We start from the raw sequence: 15,027 nt of genomic DNA on the forward strand, positions 1-15,027 counted from the left end.
AGGTAGAAAAATTGTATTTACACAGTACAAAGAGGCACCATGTTTATACAACTGAGTACAAGGCTGAAAATAAACATTTTGGAAGTTTGTTACATTATACCAGTTTAGACCTAAGCAAGTCCAAAAATACTATAATAATAATGTGAGAGGCAAGCATTTCTTAAAGTAATATATTTTATTGGACCAGTTATGTACTTGGGAAAGCAAAGCTTTCAAATGCAAAAGATTCTTCCTCAGGTCTTACATTCAAAAGCAGTTGGTCTAGTAGAAGATATCACCCTAAGAAATCCTAGCCTCTCACAATTTCTTGACTCTTGCACCATAACAACAACAACTTCCACCAAGAGGTCTCCAAGGCAGGATTAAAACACTACTTCTCAGTGGCAATGCGTAGGGGATGCATGAAGGTGCACATGCACCCCCTGAGAGGGTTGGTGCACTCCCTGGCATGCCACACTCCCCACTTAGGCAACAGGCGGGGGGGGGCAGGCAGAAGCACTGGTACCCCCCTGCGAGTGCCGGCCAGGGAGTGGGAGTGCCAGATGAAGTGCCATGGCAACTTCTAGGAGAGCCGTGACCGCTTCCTGGTCGGTGCAATCAGCCATGGGGGGACACCCTCTCCCCAGTCAGTACGATTGGCTGCAAGGGACTCCCCCCACAGTTGGACCCTCCTCCAATCGCTGACTGGTCACTGGGGGGGCACGTGCCCCCCCCCCCCCAAATAAGGTGGCACAAGTCGCCTATGCTACTTTTAAGTGTTTAGACTGGAGTGCTTTTGTGATTGTTTAAATCAAGGGGAGCAGCACACATCACAAGTGGCATGGGTGACCTCCGCATGTGGCAGGGGACAGGCAGCACAGTAGCAGATATGGCAGGAAGCAAAAAGTAGAGTAGCAGATTGGAATGGGAATATAAGGCTGAAAGCAGAGCAACAGATCAGGTAGGGGAAAAGGATTGATGTGACACTTGGAAAGGGTACAGAGCTAATTTGTGATATCCCTGCCAGATAGGTTGGCCCCCACTGGCTTAAATAATATTTTACATACTCCTAACATTTGCCATTGGGTTATTGAGCCCATAATCACCCTCCAATTAAAATGTATTGAATTCAAGTTATATAGTTCTTTTTTCTTTTTTTAATTTCGGGGGGGGGGTGTCACAGGGCACTAAGGTGTCCTGCTCCTTTAAGGGCTGAAACGGTTAGGGAGAGAGTCCTAGCAGTCAGTGAGGAGCCCCTAGCTGCTTGTTACCAAGGCAGCCAGAATGAGACAGTTGGCCCACACCTGCCAGCAGTCAGCTGACCAGAAGGGGCAGGGCCTGGCACATACATAAACCCCAGGGCTGGGACCAAGAAGGCAGTTCTCTGCCAGCAGCCAAGGGGGAAGGAGTTGTCCTAGGGAAGGCAAAGGGAAGAGGCCTGACTGCAAGTTCAGCTTCTGATAATGTCACAAACTGGCACGGTCAAGGGGCCCTAGGTGTAACACAGTCATCCTTGGGGACCCCATTCCATGACAGGGCCCTGTTCCAGAGTTTGGAAGAAGAAGATGAAGATGAAGAAGAAGAAACAGGGAAAGAGACAAGAAGAGCAATGTTCTCTAAGCTGTCCCATCAATGCTCTTCATCCACGTTCTAAATGGACTACTTCCAAGAGAGAGATGTATTAAAATAGTGAAGTTTTTCCTATGCTTTGAATAGGATCTGCATAGATTGATTTTAATTCAAACTCATTCCTTTCCTGGGATTTGGCTACATTGGTAATTCAAACAACAAAGCAAACAAGATTTTTCCCTCTAGCTTGGGTTTTGCTAGCATTTCTCTGAAGACGACTTTCTTACTCAGGCCTTATTTTTGTGTGTGTAAAGAACTAGATTCTCCACCTTTCTTATAGTCACATCTCAATGCATAAGGAACACTGGCTACCAAGAATTAAGCAGGAATCAACATGCACCTTCCTGAATGATATCTATCATCCATTAACAGGGTAACTGACTCCTTCAGTCAATAGACTCCCTCCTCTGACATACAACAACAATGTTGGTCAATGCTAATTACAAGGGGAATATAGTTTACAAGCATCTCCAAATTAGCATTGTATTCATAGTCCATCTTGCTGTACTCTATGTGATATTTCTGTATTCCAATGTCTTCTAAAAACCTACTCAGTAAGTCAAATTCAAACACAGGGTGATATTGTGTAGGGCTGTGCAAAACAGCAGTGTTCTGCTTCAACTTCTGTATAAACATTTTGACAAAACAGTGCTTCATTTCAAGTTCTGTTTCATTTTGAAAGCACTGTTCCTTTCTGTTTCGTTGAAACAGTTTCACTGTTTTGATGTTTTCCCCATAGGCTATAATGGGGAATCACAAAACAACCTATAACTTTGTCATTTCTTGCCTGATTCCAATGAAACTTGCAGGGATGCTAGCCCCTTCTGAGGGCATGAAGCCTGACAAGTTTCAAGGAGTTCTAGGAAACTGCACCTCAAGCTGCTGACAAGCAGGAGACAGGGAGCAGGAGCAGCATCCTGTGATCTGGCAGGCAGATCGGGGGCCCATACCCCCAGGATGAGTCCAGCAGATCCCCTGCAGCCCTCCAGCTGCCCCAGCTGGACTGAGCCCAGCAGCGGGAGGTGCTTCCCCCAGCCAGGCTCAGTTCCCCAGCGCTTGCAGCCCCATGAAACTCAGCCCGGTGGTGGGAGGCAGAGCACAGTGTCTGCTCTGCCTGCCTTCTGCCACCGGGCTGAGCTCCATGGGGCTGGCAGAGCCAACCAGCATGCAGCCCAGTGGCAGGAGGAGGGCAGAGCCAGTGCTGCACTCCCCATTGGGCTGAGCCACATCAGGCTATGGAGCTGCTTGGAGTGCAGCCCTGGCTCTCCCCTGCCTCCCACCACCTGGCTGGCTGCTTTGAAATTTTAAACGTTTAGAAATTTTTTAAATGTTTTGACTGGCCTCATTTCATTTCGAGGCTGTTTCAAAGCCCTTTGTTTAATTTTGATTTTACTGTTTCAAGCTTGAAATTAGTCAAAACAGCATTGAAACGAAACAGCTGGTGAAGCTTCGCACAGCCCTAATGCTGTGGCCTTATTTAAGTTACTGAAAGATTTGCTGTTGTCTTCAGACGTACCCTCCCCCATTTAAGCTCATCTATTTATACCATGTATGAAGTTGACCATCATCTTGGGTTCAATAATTCGTTTAGGAGAGACAGCTTTATTATGGGGACATATTTTTTTCTTTTTGGGGGGATCTTAATGTAGACATTTTAGAGTTTGCATTTACCTTTTTATTCAATTATAAAATTGTTTAAATCCATTTCTGTATTCTATTGGGGATGGCCATAAAAGTTTCTGTTTAAAAATGCAGAAAGACCACTGCATCATTTTTCAATAGACTTCTGGCTCAACTGACATAAAAATCCAAAAGAGAGGAAAAAATAAGAAAAGGAAAAATATTGTCTTTGATGATCATATATCACCGGTTTATTTCTTCAACCACATACAAATTATTGTGCCTTTTTAAAAATCCCCAAAGATGTAATGTAATTGAAGTGCAATCTACTACAAAAGAAAAAGTTTGGAACAACTTTACTGAACACCTTATGCTAGAGATTTTCAGGATCAAAACCATACAAGAACAAACAACATCTTCTAGTAACATTTTTCTTATTTACTTGGTTACAGTAGAGTTCATGATGACTTGTTTTCCTTTAGTTATATCTGAACAGTTTGACAGATTACTGTGACAAGGTTAGCCTTAAATTGATAAAAGGTTTGATAGTGTCGGTACATTTGTCAGAAATGTCTGACATCATGTGTAATGGAGTCTGCACAGTGAGCATCAATGGTGCACCAGTGTGCTATTTTCTATTCAGAGAACAGTGCATGCCACATGAAAACATACAATAGTAATGTATAAAAGCAAGGAAAATTAGCCAAGACAGATACTCATTTTATCAAACAAAAAACTTATAATTTTTCTATTTTTCATTAGAAGAGATTTCTAGTCCTATAAACAAATGCCAAAACACAATTAAAACCATGTTGAGTGAAATTAAAGGGTGTTCTTCTTATTGAAATAAATTTGAAAACATTTACCATTAGTAATTTAGTTAGCTGCAAACATTTTCAACACTCCCATGGCTACTGAAGAGATAATATGGTTTTAAGAACTCCCTAGACTTCCTGACTGTTACACATTTTATGCAACATTTGTGCTGTGAATGGTCTTGTCACTTTCCCACATCTCTAGAAAAATAGTACATCTGAGTTATAACATTGGCTTAGGAACTCATGCACTGGGTTCCAATCTCACCACTTCTAGCAATGTCTCTACACATTAATACTGACCAGTTGTTACTGATCATTATTACTAACCAATGCCTCATATTTCTATCCTTGCCTACACCATTTTAGTTCCACCAATTGGTAAATAAAGTAAATGAGAAGATATCCTAAGCACAAAATAACAAAATGCTAATCATGTCTGTTTTGCAAAACTGACTTTCAGAGTATAGATGCAAACTTATAGCCACTAAACTATACTCTACCCCAGAATCAGGAATGTTGATACTTAGTATTCCAGTGCTGTCTCGTAAAGGCCCCTGGCATATGTAACATTTATTGTGTTATTAATAGTTACCATGACGTGTTCAGCCAATTTATGGCACCATGAAGGAGCAAACAAGCCACAAAGATGTACCACTAAAATCATCTTTGTGCCATAGTTTGTATGGCACCATAAAATGAATGTGTGACATGCACTCCTCCCAATGCTGACAATCAGCTGACTATTAGCATCTGCCCTGGGACCACGGTTGGCATCAGACCAGGATAGCCCTGGCATGGATGAGAAAAATGGGCTTCTGAGGGAGCAGGTTGTATGGTTCCCTACAGAGGGAGCCAAGGGGCTTCCTTACCCTAGAAACTTTGCACTCCCATATTGGCAGTCTTTCCTGCTTTGTCCTGCAGGCCCATGGCACTTGAAAATGCAGGGTTGGTGGGAACCCTTGGCCCAGCTGAAACCTGGCACATTAAATTGTCTTGCTCCCCAAAGAGCTGCAAAACAAGGCTCTCTGGAACCTAGGGGAGCTCCCCCACAACCTGTCAAGTGCAAAGCTGCACCTGCAGCCCTGCTGAGCAGCACACAGATTTTAAAGACCCTAGTGCATTGATGCATGGGAAGAGGCTTCCTGATTCCAGGGCTGAAACCCCTGGTTTGGCAGCCACCAGATAAAGGTCGATTAACTCCCCCCAACCAGAATTTGCAAACCTGTGCCCCAGGCTCTCTACACTGGCAGTCACGCAACTGGGATCTGATCCCCAAAATCCCAACATTCATGCCCCCTGTCTTGCATGTATGGCATGGCAGGAGGCAGAACCATTGGGAATGAGGATCAGAACCCATAGTGCCATTAAATGAATGTCTGCCATCTTGCAGAGTTGTGTGCTCTACTCAGCTAGAATCAGTAAGCCCCACGCTCCCAATACAGACATTTTAACAAAATCTTAGTAATGAAAATGGGAGTCGAGACATACTGACAAAGGACTGGATATGGTTTTGTGTTGGTAGAGGACTTACACTGTTTTTAATGAGACAAATCAATGTTTTGTTTGAGGAGGATTATTAAGGATCGAATTCTTCCCTCTTTTCTGTTTTAGTGAATACTGTATACTATATTTATTTGAAAATAAAGATGAAGCAACAGAAATCTGAACTTATATTCAACTTTTCTACTTAACCATTTTCAGGAAGCAAAAAAATACTTTGCCATACATTATTACAAAAAAAACTGACATGGTGCTATAGCATCTTATTGCATTATTGAATGTTTATGCTTTTCTTTATCCATCCTTTCTTTTTTGCTTTGATAAATACTGTTGATTTTCAGATCCTGAAGCAAGACAAATGACTATCTGGCCTTTCTAGAAATATAATTAGAAATAAAAATAGAACTTCTTTTTGTACAAATGGTGGCTGAGACTCTGATCCCAACAGATTAGGTTGGGTACACTACATATTGAATTTTGCCCTGATACCAAAGGAACCACAGTGTCTGGTATACAAGTAGAGAAGGGCAGGTACATGCAGGCTGAATCAATACCTGCCCTGTTCTATGAATGAGCGCTTAGTACTATGCCTTTAGAACTTAATGTTGGAGCCTCATAGGTCTTGTGGTAATACTCAGCTTCTTTTAGAATTATTGCTCAGGTCAAAACAAATAAATATAGAAGAGTTTGCCAAATCTTCAAAGGACCAGACTCTAAACCAATAATACAAAAAAAATCAATGTAGCTTCCTAGGACTTCCATGGACCTCTGCCATTTTATATTTGCTGAAGATCTGGCCCTTAAACTAGGATTTCCTATGATTGTTACAAGAGAAAATTAGGTAGAGGTAGTTAGCCCTGTTAGTCAGAAGGCAGGCAGAAGGCAGGGTACATATGCACCTTATAGACTAACTAAAGAGATTATATAGAGAGCAGAATGTGTTATAAAATCTATTATATCAGTGCTGTGAAAGGACAGCATAGAGCATTTATAAAGTGGACTGAGAGATTTGAATATGCAAGATGGGAAAAGAGGATGGAGAGGAAAAGGAGAGAGAGAGAAAAGAGGGACAGCGCTGGGACAAGCAACAAGGAACCCATAGGTACAAAGGGGTTAGAACAGCACATCCAGGTAATGGCATAAGAATATATAGCCCCTGTTAAAACATACTTAATACAATCCAATCAGTAGATGATTTCTTGTTCCAAAATTTCCCATTCAAGGTTTTTTTTGTTTTTTAACTTTTGACGCCTGAGAACAGCAATCTGCACTAGAGTCAAGCAAGTATATTTTAACAAACGTGGAACATGAAAAATTTCAGATGTGGTATTTTCCTAAAAAGAGGAGATAGGTTTAGCTGCAATAATTATAGATTATTTAGAGACAAAAACTCATTTATTTCATAGGAAAGAGCTCAGAATTCTGATGCCTCTGATTTTAACCAAATCTGTTTGGTAAAGTTATCAGCCCAAACATCATAAACATGATAACATTCTCACAACTTTCCAAATACTGTGTATTTGGGTCTGGGTCATATATATTGTGCATTGCTTTGGATCAATCAGGAAATGCAGAGATACACAAGAGTATAACATTAAATTAAATTAAATGTTGTCTATTATACAACTCAGGCTTAGATTGATTCTTATGTTATCAAAATCCATTTACTGCTCCCTGCAAGCAGGCTGATTTGCAAAGAGATGTCTTAAAGGTGCCTTTCTCCTTTGGAAATGACTGTAAATCATATTGTAGACTAACATGCCTTTCATCCCCACTATTTCCTAATCAATGGTCTTATTTTAAATACAAATATATGTTTCTTAAATTATAACCAGGCAAACTCTAACTGGGATCTCAAAGTGAAGCAAGTAATATTCTTAAGTTCATGACACATAATAAAGACTCTGCAAATTAAATCAAGCCCTCATTTACAGCTGTATAATCCACTATATTCAATTGATTGCATAAGTGTAACTGATTGTCTCTAATAATTTGATCTGAGTAGACAGTTCTGTTGATAATCCAACAGGAAGAGAAGAAGCTAATAGTGCTTCCTCTGCAGTATTAACTGGAATAAGGAGCAGCAAAACTTCTATCTGTCAATAAAGATGGCAGACATAGTTCCAAATACATACAAGAAAAAGATCTGTTGAGGCAGAATTTGATATTTTTCATATCATCTGTTTTCAACATGGAATGTACTTAAGCACATATTTTGATACAAGGCCATATTCACTTGGTTATACATTTTGTAAGTTTCAAGCTTGACAATGTGTGATGCAGCAATCACAAGACATGACAAATGACAAAACAGGATGCACCCATGTTTTGTTGTATATGTCACTACAAGTCACAGATTATTTTAACTATGAAATCTAGCGGTGTTGATGTTTTCTCACTGTGTGCATTATAAGGACCCTCTTTTCTCCATCTCTTCAGAACTGGATGTGAACCCCAGTTCTGAACCATGATTCTTTAGATCCCTAGGCATAAACATTGATTAGATACTTGATCTAAAGGATTAACATTTATTTTTAATGTGCACCAACCGTTATGACATACATCATCTACAGTTGCAAACTAAAACAGCTGATTTGCAAGTCTGTCCCTGTAAATGAAATGATCAGGCATATTCACTTTAAAACATAGGGCACCAAATATTTTAATTGTACTTACGGCTGGCAAAGCTTGATAAGGTCCTGGTCAGTGGTGCCGGGTGGAAGGCCTCGAATGTACAGATTGGTTTTACTCAACTGTTCCCCACTGCTGTTGTTGCTGCTGTTGTTGCTGCTGTTTGTGCTGGGACTGGGAGGAGCCATGGGGTGGGGAGCTGGTGCATAGGACTGCTGAAAACAAAAAAAGCTGTTACTGGAAAACAAAATCATCACCATCTCATGTGTCTTATTAAAGTAACTATGAATTCATGCTGTTCAGCCGCCTGTCCCAATATGTACTGAAATACATTATTAATTCAAGGCTCCATTTTTTTCTCCAGCTTTTTTAGCCAAAGCAATAAAGTACAATAAACTTAATTTGAAAATCTGAAATAAGAGCAGTTTATAGATTGTGAATATACTGCACCCTGCTCATAAAATGAGGGCCCATAGTGGTGAACATTTAGGAATAACACATACTAAATGAAGGTGATAAAAGTATATGATTTAAGCCTGCTACTCTATGATGGACTCAGCATAAAAGTTGAAGGAGGAAATGCATTCTCTTGGGATTTAAATCAGGTAAAGGTTCTCTTATAGGAATCTAGAGAATCACTTCCATTCCTGTGGGATCTTTAGTACATTCATGAGAAGCTGACGAGTTAATAGCACTGGAAAAATTGAGAACCAATGTAGCCAAAGAACATGTCATTATACTGGTCAAAATCTGGGTGGCTTTGGCAATGAAGAGATCCGATCAGATGATCATAATGCACCTCCGTTCTGGTGCTAAACTTTATGAATAGGTACAACTGCCTGGAAAAATGGGCATATTGTTTCAAAACTGAGAAATACTCATAGGGACAACAGTGTATACCATATATGACCCAACACATTAAACTGGGTGCTAGGCAAGGAGTGAAACAAACATGTTTTGAAGCTTCCTTCAATTTCTCCAAAATAGGATCACCATCTTTCACTAGCTGCCTAAAAGCCCTGACTACCACAGCCTCCACTTACTTCTGATAGTTATTTGAAAAGCATTACCTAGGTTGTGTTTCTTCATGGCTAAGTACAGGCAATTGTGGAGGTTAAATTGGGTTCAAAATGGCTGCGTGATTTAAACTTAGTTTGTCCTAGTGCTGACCTTACACTTGGTCTCCATGACTGCCAATCAGTCTAAACCTGTAACTATACAGAAGTCCCATGCACACAAACTAGTCTAAAACCTGCAGAACCTGGTTTAAGATACACCTGGATCTATGTAGTATCAAATGTATTCAGTTTAGGTCAAACTGGTGCATGGAACTTCTGTACACTTTCCCTGAGCAGCCCCAGGACTGGGAAAAAACAGCCTCTGGCCCCAGCCCCTGGGCTGCTCTTTTCATATACTCCCCCCGCACTGGACTATTTTTTGTCCCCCCTGCCCCAGCATCTTGCTCCTCTCCCCAACCCAAACCAGCCAGCACTCTCAACCCCCATTCCACAAGCCACTCTGGGTGCAGCCACTTCTATAAGTGCTTGCCAGTGCTGGAGCCGAGCAAGTAAATTCTGGTGGGTCGAAGGGTGGAAGGGATAGGATGTAGGTTTGCTGTGGGGGGGAATCTCTCCCCACCCGTAAGTCAGGCTTGCCCCCCCACCTAACCCCTCAAGGGTCACATCAGCCCCACATACCCCACCTGCAGGCTGCACGTGCCCCTCATCCTTCATGGGTCACACCTTCCCCCATTCCCCAGTACAGTCCCAACCCCCCCGCTATCCCTATCAGGCAGCCATTTTGAATAGATTAAACCTCCCCCTAATGCCCCTGGATGTCTGTACTTAGCCTTTAGGACATTTCCCACACTTAAGGGAGCACACCTTAGTATGACATAAAAATTTTGGGCAGTGGTGGGGCACATACAAATGACAGCTGCTGATTGCTGCCACTTCTCCTGCCACCTTCCCTACTCTCATGCCCATCCATTAATGTTGCATGTCTCCCGAGGCTGGGGGGGGGGGGGAGGAGGCATGGAGACCGCCCACAGGTGGCAGTGGCAGTGGCAGCGTTGGGGGCGTGGTGGCAGCAAGCTTCTGCAGTCGGCTGTGGCAGTGTCAGCAGCGAGGCGGGAGGTGGCAAGCACCAACTAACAATCGACGACCACCCACAGATGCCGCCAGCAGTGTCAGCGGCAGGGGTGGGGAGGGGTGATGAGCAGCAACTGCCCACAGGCACCACTGACAGCGGCCAATCTCAGGGAGTGCATTGCCAATTTCAGGGGGTGCATGTGTACCCACATGCACACCAATGTGCTCGTCCCAACTTCAGGTATTGCTGTTGATTCACCTTGCTGACAACTGCCATCAGGAAGGGGAATCAGCAGCAGCCAGCAGTGGGGGAACTTGTAATAAGGCAAGCTGCGGCATCAGTGACTGAAGTAGGGGAAATAAAACTAGGCCACAATGCTTGGGAAATGCTGCTTTAGGAGGTTAACAACTGAATCATCTCAAAACAAAATGGCATGCCTTTTTTGCAATTAGAGAAAGACCCTAGCATCTAAATTCTAATCCAAATCAGATCTGGAATATTCAGATTTGGTATTCTAGTTTGGGACTGTAAATTACGGCAGTTAGGAAGTGATGACGATGAGCCTATGTAAGCAAAATTTAAGCAATTTTGTACATGGGTGTGATGACAGTTCTGTCCCCTCTGTCATATATTCACCCCCGAATACTATACTCCTGCATTTAGGACTTGAATAAGCAAAATATGTAAGTGTATATCTTCAGCTTCAATCATATGCATCCAAACTCCTTTCACTTCAGTGGTCCTAATAAAAAGTCATGTCTGTACTAAATTAGAGCTTTAAGTAGCTGCGTTTTTTTAAACTGGCATCTTTAAACATTTTCAAGCATCCAACCACCTTTATCTAGACCAAAAAAACCCCCAACCCAATCAAAAACTAAGTGCAAATAAAAGCTGTGGGCCTTTGATGAAGTATATGCATAAGAAACATTTCAAAGGGTCCTTTTTCTACCCAACTCTCTCCCAGTCCTCCCAAATTCTCTCACTTAAATCAGCCAAGTGAGAACATAAAAGGAAGTGTCAGAACTTATGTACATCTCTACTGTCTAGCTCAGCTCTGATCTGATTCAACAGGAACCCCTAGAGAGATAATACAGTTTAATAAAGTGCATCATGGGATGCTAGCTGGAAAGCACACCCAGTTTGATGCACAACAAAAGGAAAATAACTCTGCAGGTATTTTTTTTTAGTATCTGCAGAGATCTGTTGACAATCACACAACGTTAACGTGCATGTATCATATAACCATGAAGGCACATTTTATCACAGGGTAATCCCTACCCTCTAAAGCTCCAATGTCATTCCTAGAAACAGTGATTCATCGGCAGTATCAGGTGGATACTGTGGAGTCAGAATAGCAATTTTCCTAATGTTGCACTGCTTGATATTAAATTCTCTATTCCTGCGACAACACTTGGGCAAGAAATTAAGATATAATAAACACCTACAAATATATAAAGACATGACCGTCAATGACTACCTCATACCCATGACTGAAAATTCTCTTATATTTGTGGGCCCTGAAGGACCTCACTAGTGATTAAAGTACTCTTTTTGGTGAATGGGTGGCTTTAATATTATAAAGGCACAATTTTTTTTTTCATTTTTGGCAACTGTCCACAGCATTCTGCAGATTTTTAGTATTGCGAATGTAAAAATATCAAGCAAACACAGCTTCTGTTTTGTACCTTTTTACAACTGAATTCATCCATTGAACACATGTAACCTATACAAGGTAGGGATGTAACTTTCTCCCAGCCAGTGAAATGTCTTGTATATTACTATATCTATACAGTAATAATTATTTTGCTGGACACACGCACACATATCTTCAACTTTCAATCATATATATTTATAGTTCCTAGACATCACACACACTATCATATTTTTTTTCACAACAACTTAACAGAGAAGTGTCCCCAGACTGAGTGGAAATATACCTTTGAATTACAAAGAGCAGTTTTCACTCAGTTCTAAGATCTTTGTCCACAAACACAAAGGAAAACACAAGAAATTTGATTTGGGTCACTGTAACACTCTCAGAAGAAAGAGGTCATAAAATAAACTCAAGTTACATTTACGTCAAATTTAAGGGCACAAGAGTTAAAGCATCTTCAGTGCAGACTCAGAATTAGACCATAAAGAAGCTCTTTCCATTTGTGTCTGTGCCAGCATTGGCCCCAATCCTGACACACGCAGTGCTCAGGCTGACTGCTGTACTCAGAGAATCCCATTTAAGCCAATGGGGCTGTGTGGGCTCTGCAATCTACCCACATATGGTTCAGTAAAAGGCAGGGCCTGCATCTGTAAATAGCCGTAATTAAATGAGCCTTGCTTTGATTCTTTTCACATAAAAAAATCTCAATTCACACACTACTAATTTTAGAAAGAGCAACTAGGAACCACAAATACTAACTAGATCTAATACCCAGCAGCAAAATTTTAATTGGGAACAACAGATGCTACAGAGAATTTACCTCCCAGCTCCTATGGTCAGCCTCCATGCTGGAGACCCCATTTCAGGAGAAGAAGTTATATCATATTCCCTGAACCAGGGAAGACAGAGCAGTCTTTGCCTTCAGATGAGTGAAGGACCTATTCACTAACCTAAGAGAATGAACAGCAACCCAGTGAGGACCTCGGTATAGACTGCTTGCCTGAAGACAGTGGTCTTCTTCGCTTTTGGCATAGTACAGCAAGAGGATCCTAGGCTCAGAAAAAGAAATCCTTTCATTCTAATTCTGCTTCTGGCTTTATCCACAGCATTTAATCTCTCTGCTATAGTATTCCTATACATCATATGAAATCCAGATAATAGAGGTTATAAAGCAGTGACACTTACTCTGTCATCACTACAAATATGGTCAGCCCAGTGCCTATAATGCCTATAAGAAAATGTTATGCAAAATCTACGTATATTATATCAACATGAAGTTGGAAGTCAGAACTCAGTTCATCATTAATTTCTAAAATAACAAATCTAACTAATTCATTCCTCAATTCTCATGCTTGGTTATTCAATAAGAGGAAACAATAAACTGGTTTGCAGATCACTTTAAGCAGCCTATTAATTCAACATAGCTAGTTAATAGGATTTGTTTTCACCTTTGAAAAATGAATTAAAATGTCCCCTTTTTCATTATTTAAAAATAAGAAATTATACTGTTTCAGGTGTCACCCTGTCCTACTGTCTACTGTTTAATTTGCAACTAGTTTCAGGTACACAGACTTATACTCAGACCCCATGGTTGAGTTCTCTGAAACAAACTATCCCACACAAGCACATACTACTAAGTGAACAACCCTAAATAACAAGACACTTCAAGTTTTCCTTATCAAATAACCCGTAAGTGCTGAAATAGAAGCCAATCTAGTTACAAATGAACCATTCACCTGATCTCAGATCCAGCCGCCTAGTACAAGCATGGTATTTTTTTTCCCATGGCAACCAAAGCAGTCCTACGTAGTCTTTCGTTTATAGCAAGTTTGGCTTGAAACATTTTTCTTCTTCTGATTTAAAGCATAACACTTTTTACAAAGACAAATTTTAAACATTTTTCACATACATTTCCCTTTGGATGGGAATCACAGGCCCCAGATGCCAAGTTGTAGAGTCTGCTTTATTACAGCAGCTGGCTCCTTGGCAGGCCTCTAAAGCGGTCAGGTTTGTGATTTTGGAGTGGCCTCAGTGTCTATGATGCAGCTGGACTGCTCTGCTGGTGGACTGGCCAATTTGTTTTTATTCATCCTTGGCTATGCTGATTTTGTACTCTTTTATACACTTGAAACTGAAGTCCTGGAATGATCCCCCATGGCATTGATATGTGGACTCTTAATATCAAAACATATATGAGCACAATCCCAAGCCCTGCATTAAAACATGCATTATTTAACCTATTGTGAACACGTGTAATCATTTTTTTTACTCTGAACAGTGTCTTTTCAAGCTACTGGATTCATCTCACTTAGGTTATAACTGTCACACAATTCCCTTAGCTTCTCATTGTGAAGATAAAAGCAGGGAAGGTAAATACAAATATATAGTGCAGATATCAATTTACCCACACTAGTACAGCCATGTTCTAGATAAAAAACACACCGCACAATTGAGCAATTGCTGAAGGCTGGATGGTTTCCTACTGTCCAATTAAAGTAATGACCAGGGGAGGCCACTGACTTGCAGGTCCGTTTATGGGACTCTTTACCTAGATGGACACAAAATCCCCATTAAGCAAGAGACTACCACAGTGTATAAGAAAGCAGAAAGAAAGGGCAAAGAGGCTATAAAGTCAAGTGAAAACTCAGCAATTCTTCTATCTCATGTTAAAAAAAATTGTCAGTTAGTGGCAACAGGTGAAGATAAGATGAATATTCATTTTAGTGATTAGGGAGAAAAGTGAATAGAAACTTTTCAAAAATCATGAATAGAAGGAACTAGGTATGAAATACCTGAATGGTTTACAAAGACTCTAGCTAGGGGTGAGAAAATTGAAAAAAATTTTAGTTTGTGATTCTACTTTTGAGCTTGGAGGGCTTACACTGATCTTGCAGAACTCAAACCCAGGTCACACCGCTAAATCTTGTCTGGCCAATGAAGATCTGAAAGGCAAAGCTCTTCCTGAACAGTTATTTTCCTCATTCAACTAGACCTTTTAGCACTTGTCTTCAAAAAATGGGACCCCTAAAACATAGCAGTTGTCATAGAAAACCCTAAGAACACAGCCTCTTTCTAATCTGTTCTGATTAGAAGCGAGAAGCTTTT

At 41.0% G+C, this 15,027-nt stretch overlaps 1 protein-coding gene across 11 annotated transcripts in view; it reads right to left on the minus strand.

Moving 5' to 3' along the window:
* RBMS3 (RNA binding motif single stranded interacting protein 3) overlaps window positions 1–15,027 on the minus strand; it is a 1,095,516-nt gene that overhangs the window by 541,505 nt on the left and 538,984 nt on the right. For 9 of the 11 annotated variants that reach the window (XR_009462585.1, XM_059728828.1, XM_059728829.1 and 6 more), the window contains one exon: window positions 8,223–8,392. Coding sequence is in view for 10 of the 11 variants with exons in the window: in XM_059728828.1 (XP_059584811.1) it covers window positions 8,223–8,392 (170 nt within the window). In the remaining variant the exon portion in view is untranslated. The remainder of the gene's footprint in view (window positions 1–8,222; window positions 8,393–15,027) is intronic. The other 2 variants (XM_014603165.3, XM_014603166.3) reach the window with 1 other exon arrangement.

This window comes from Alligator mississippiensis, chromosome 5 (genome assembly GCF_030867095.1).
Source record: "Alligator mississippiensis isolate rAllMis1 chromosome 5, rAllMis1, whole genome shotgun sequence".
Classification (NCBI taxonomy): Eukaryota; Metazoa; Chordata; order Crocodylia; family Alligatoridae; genus Alligator; species Alligator mississippiensis.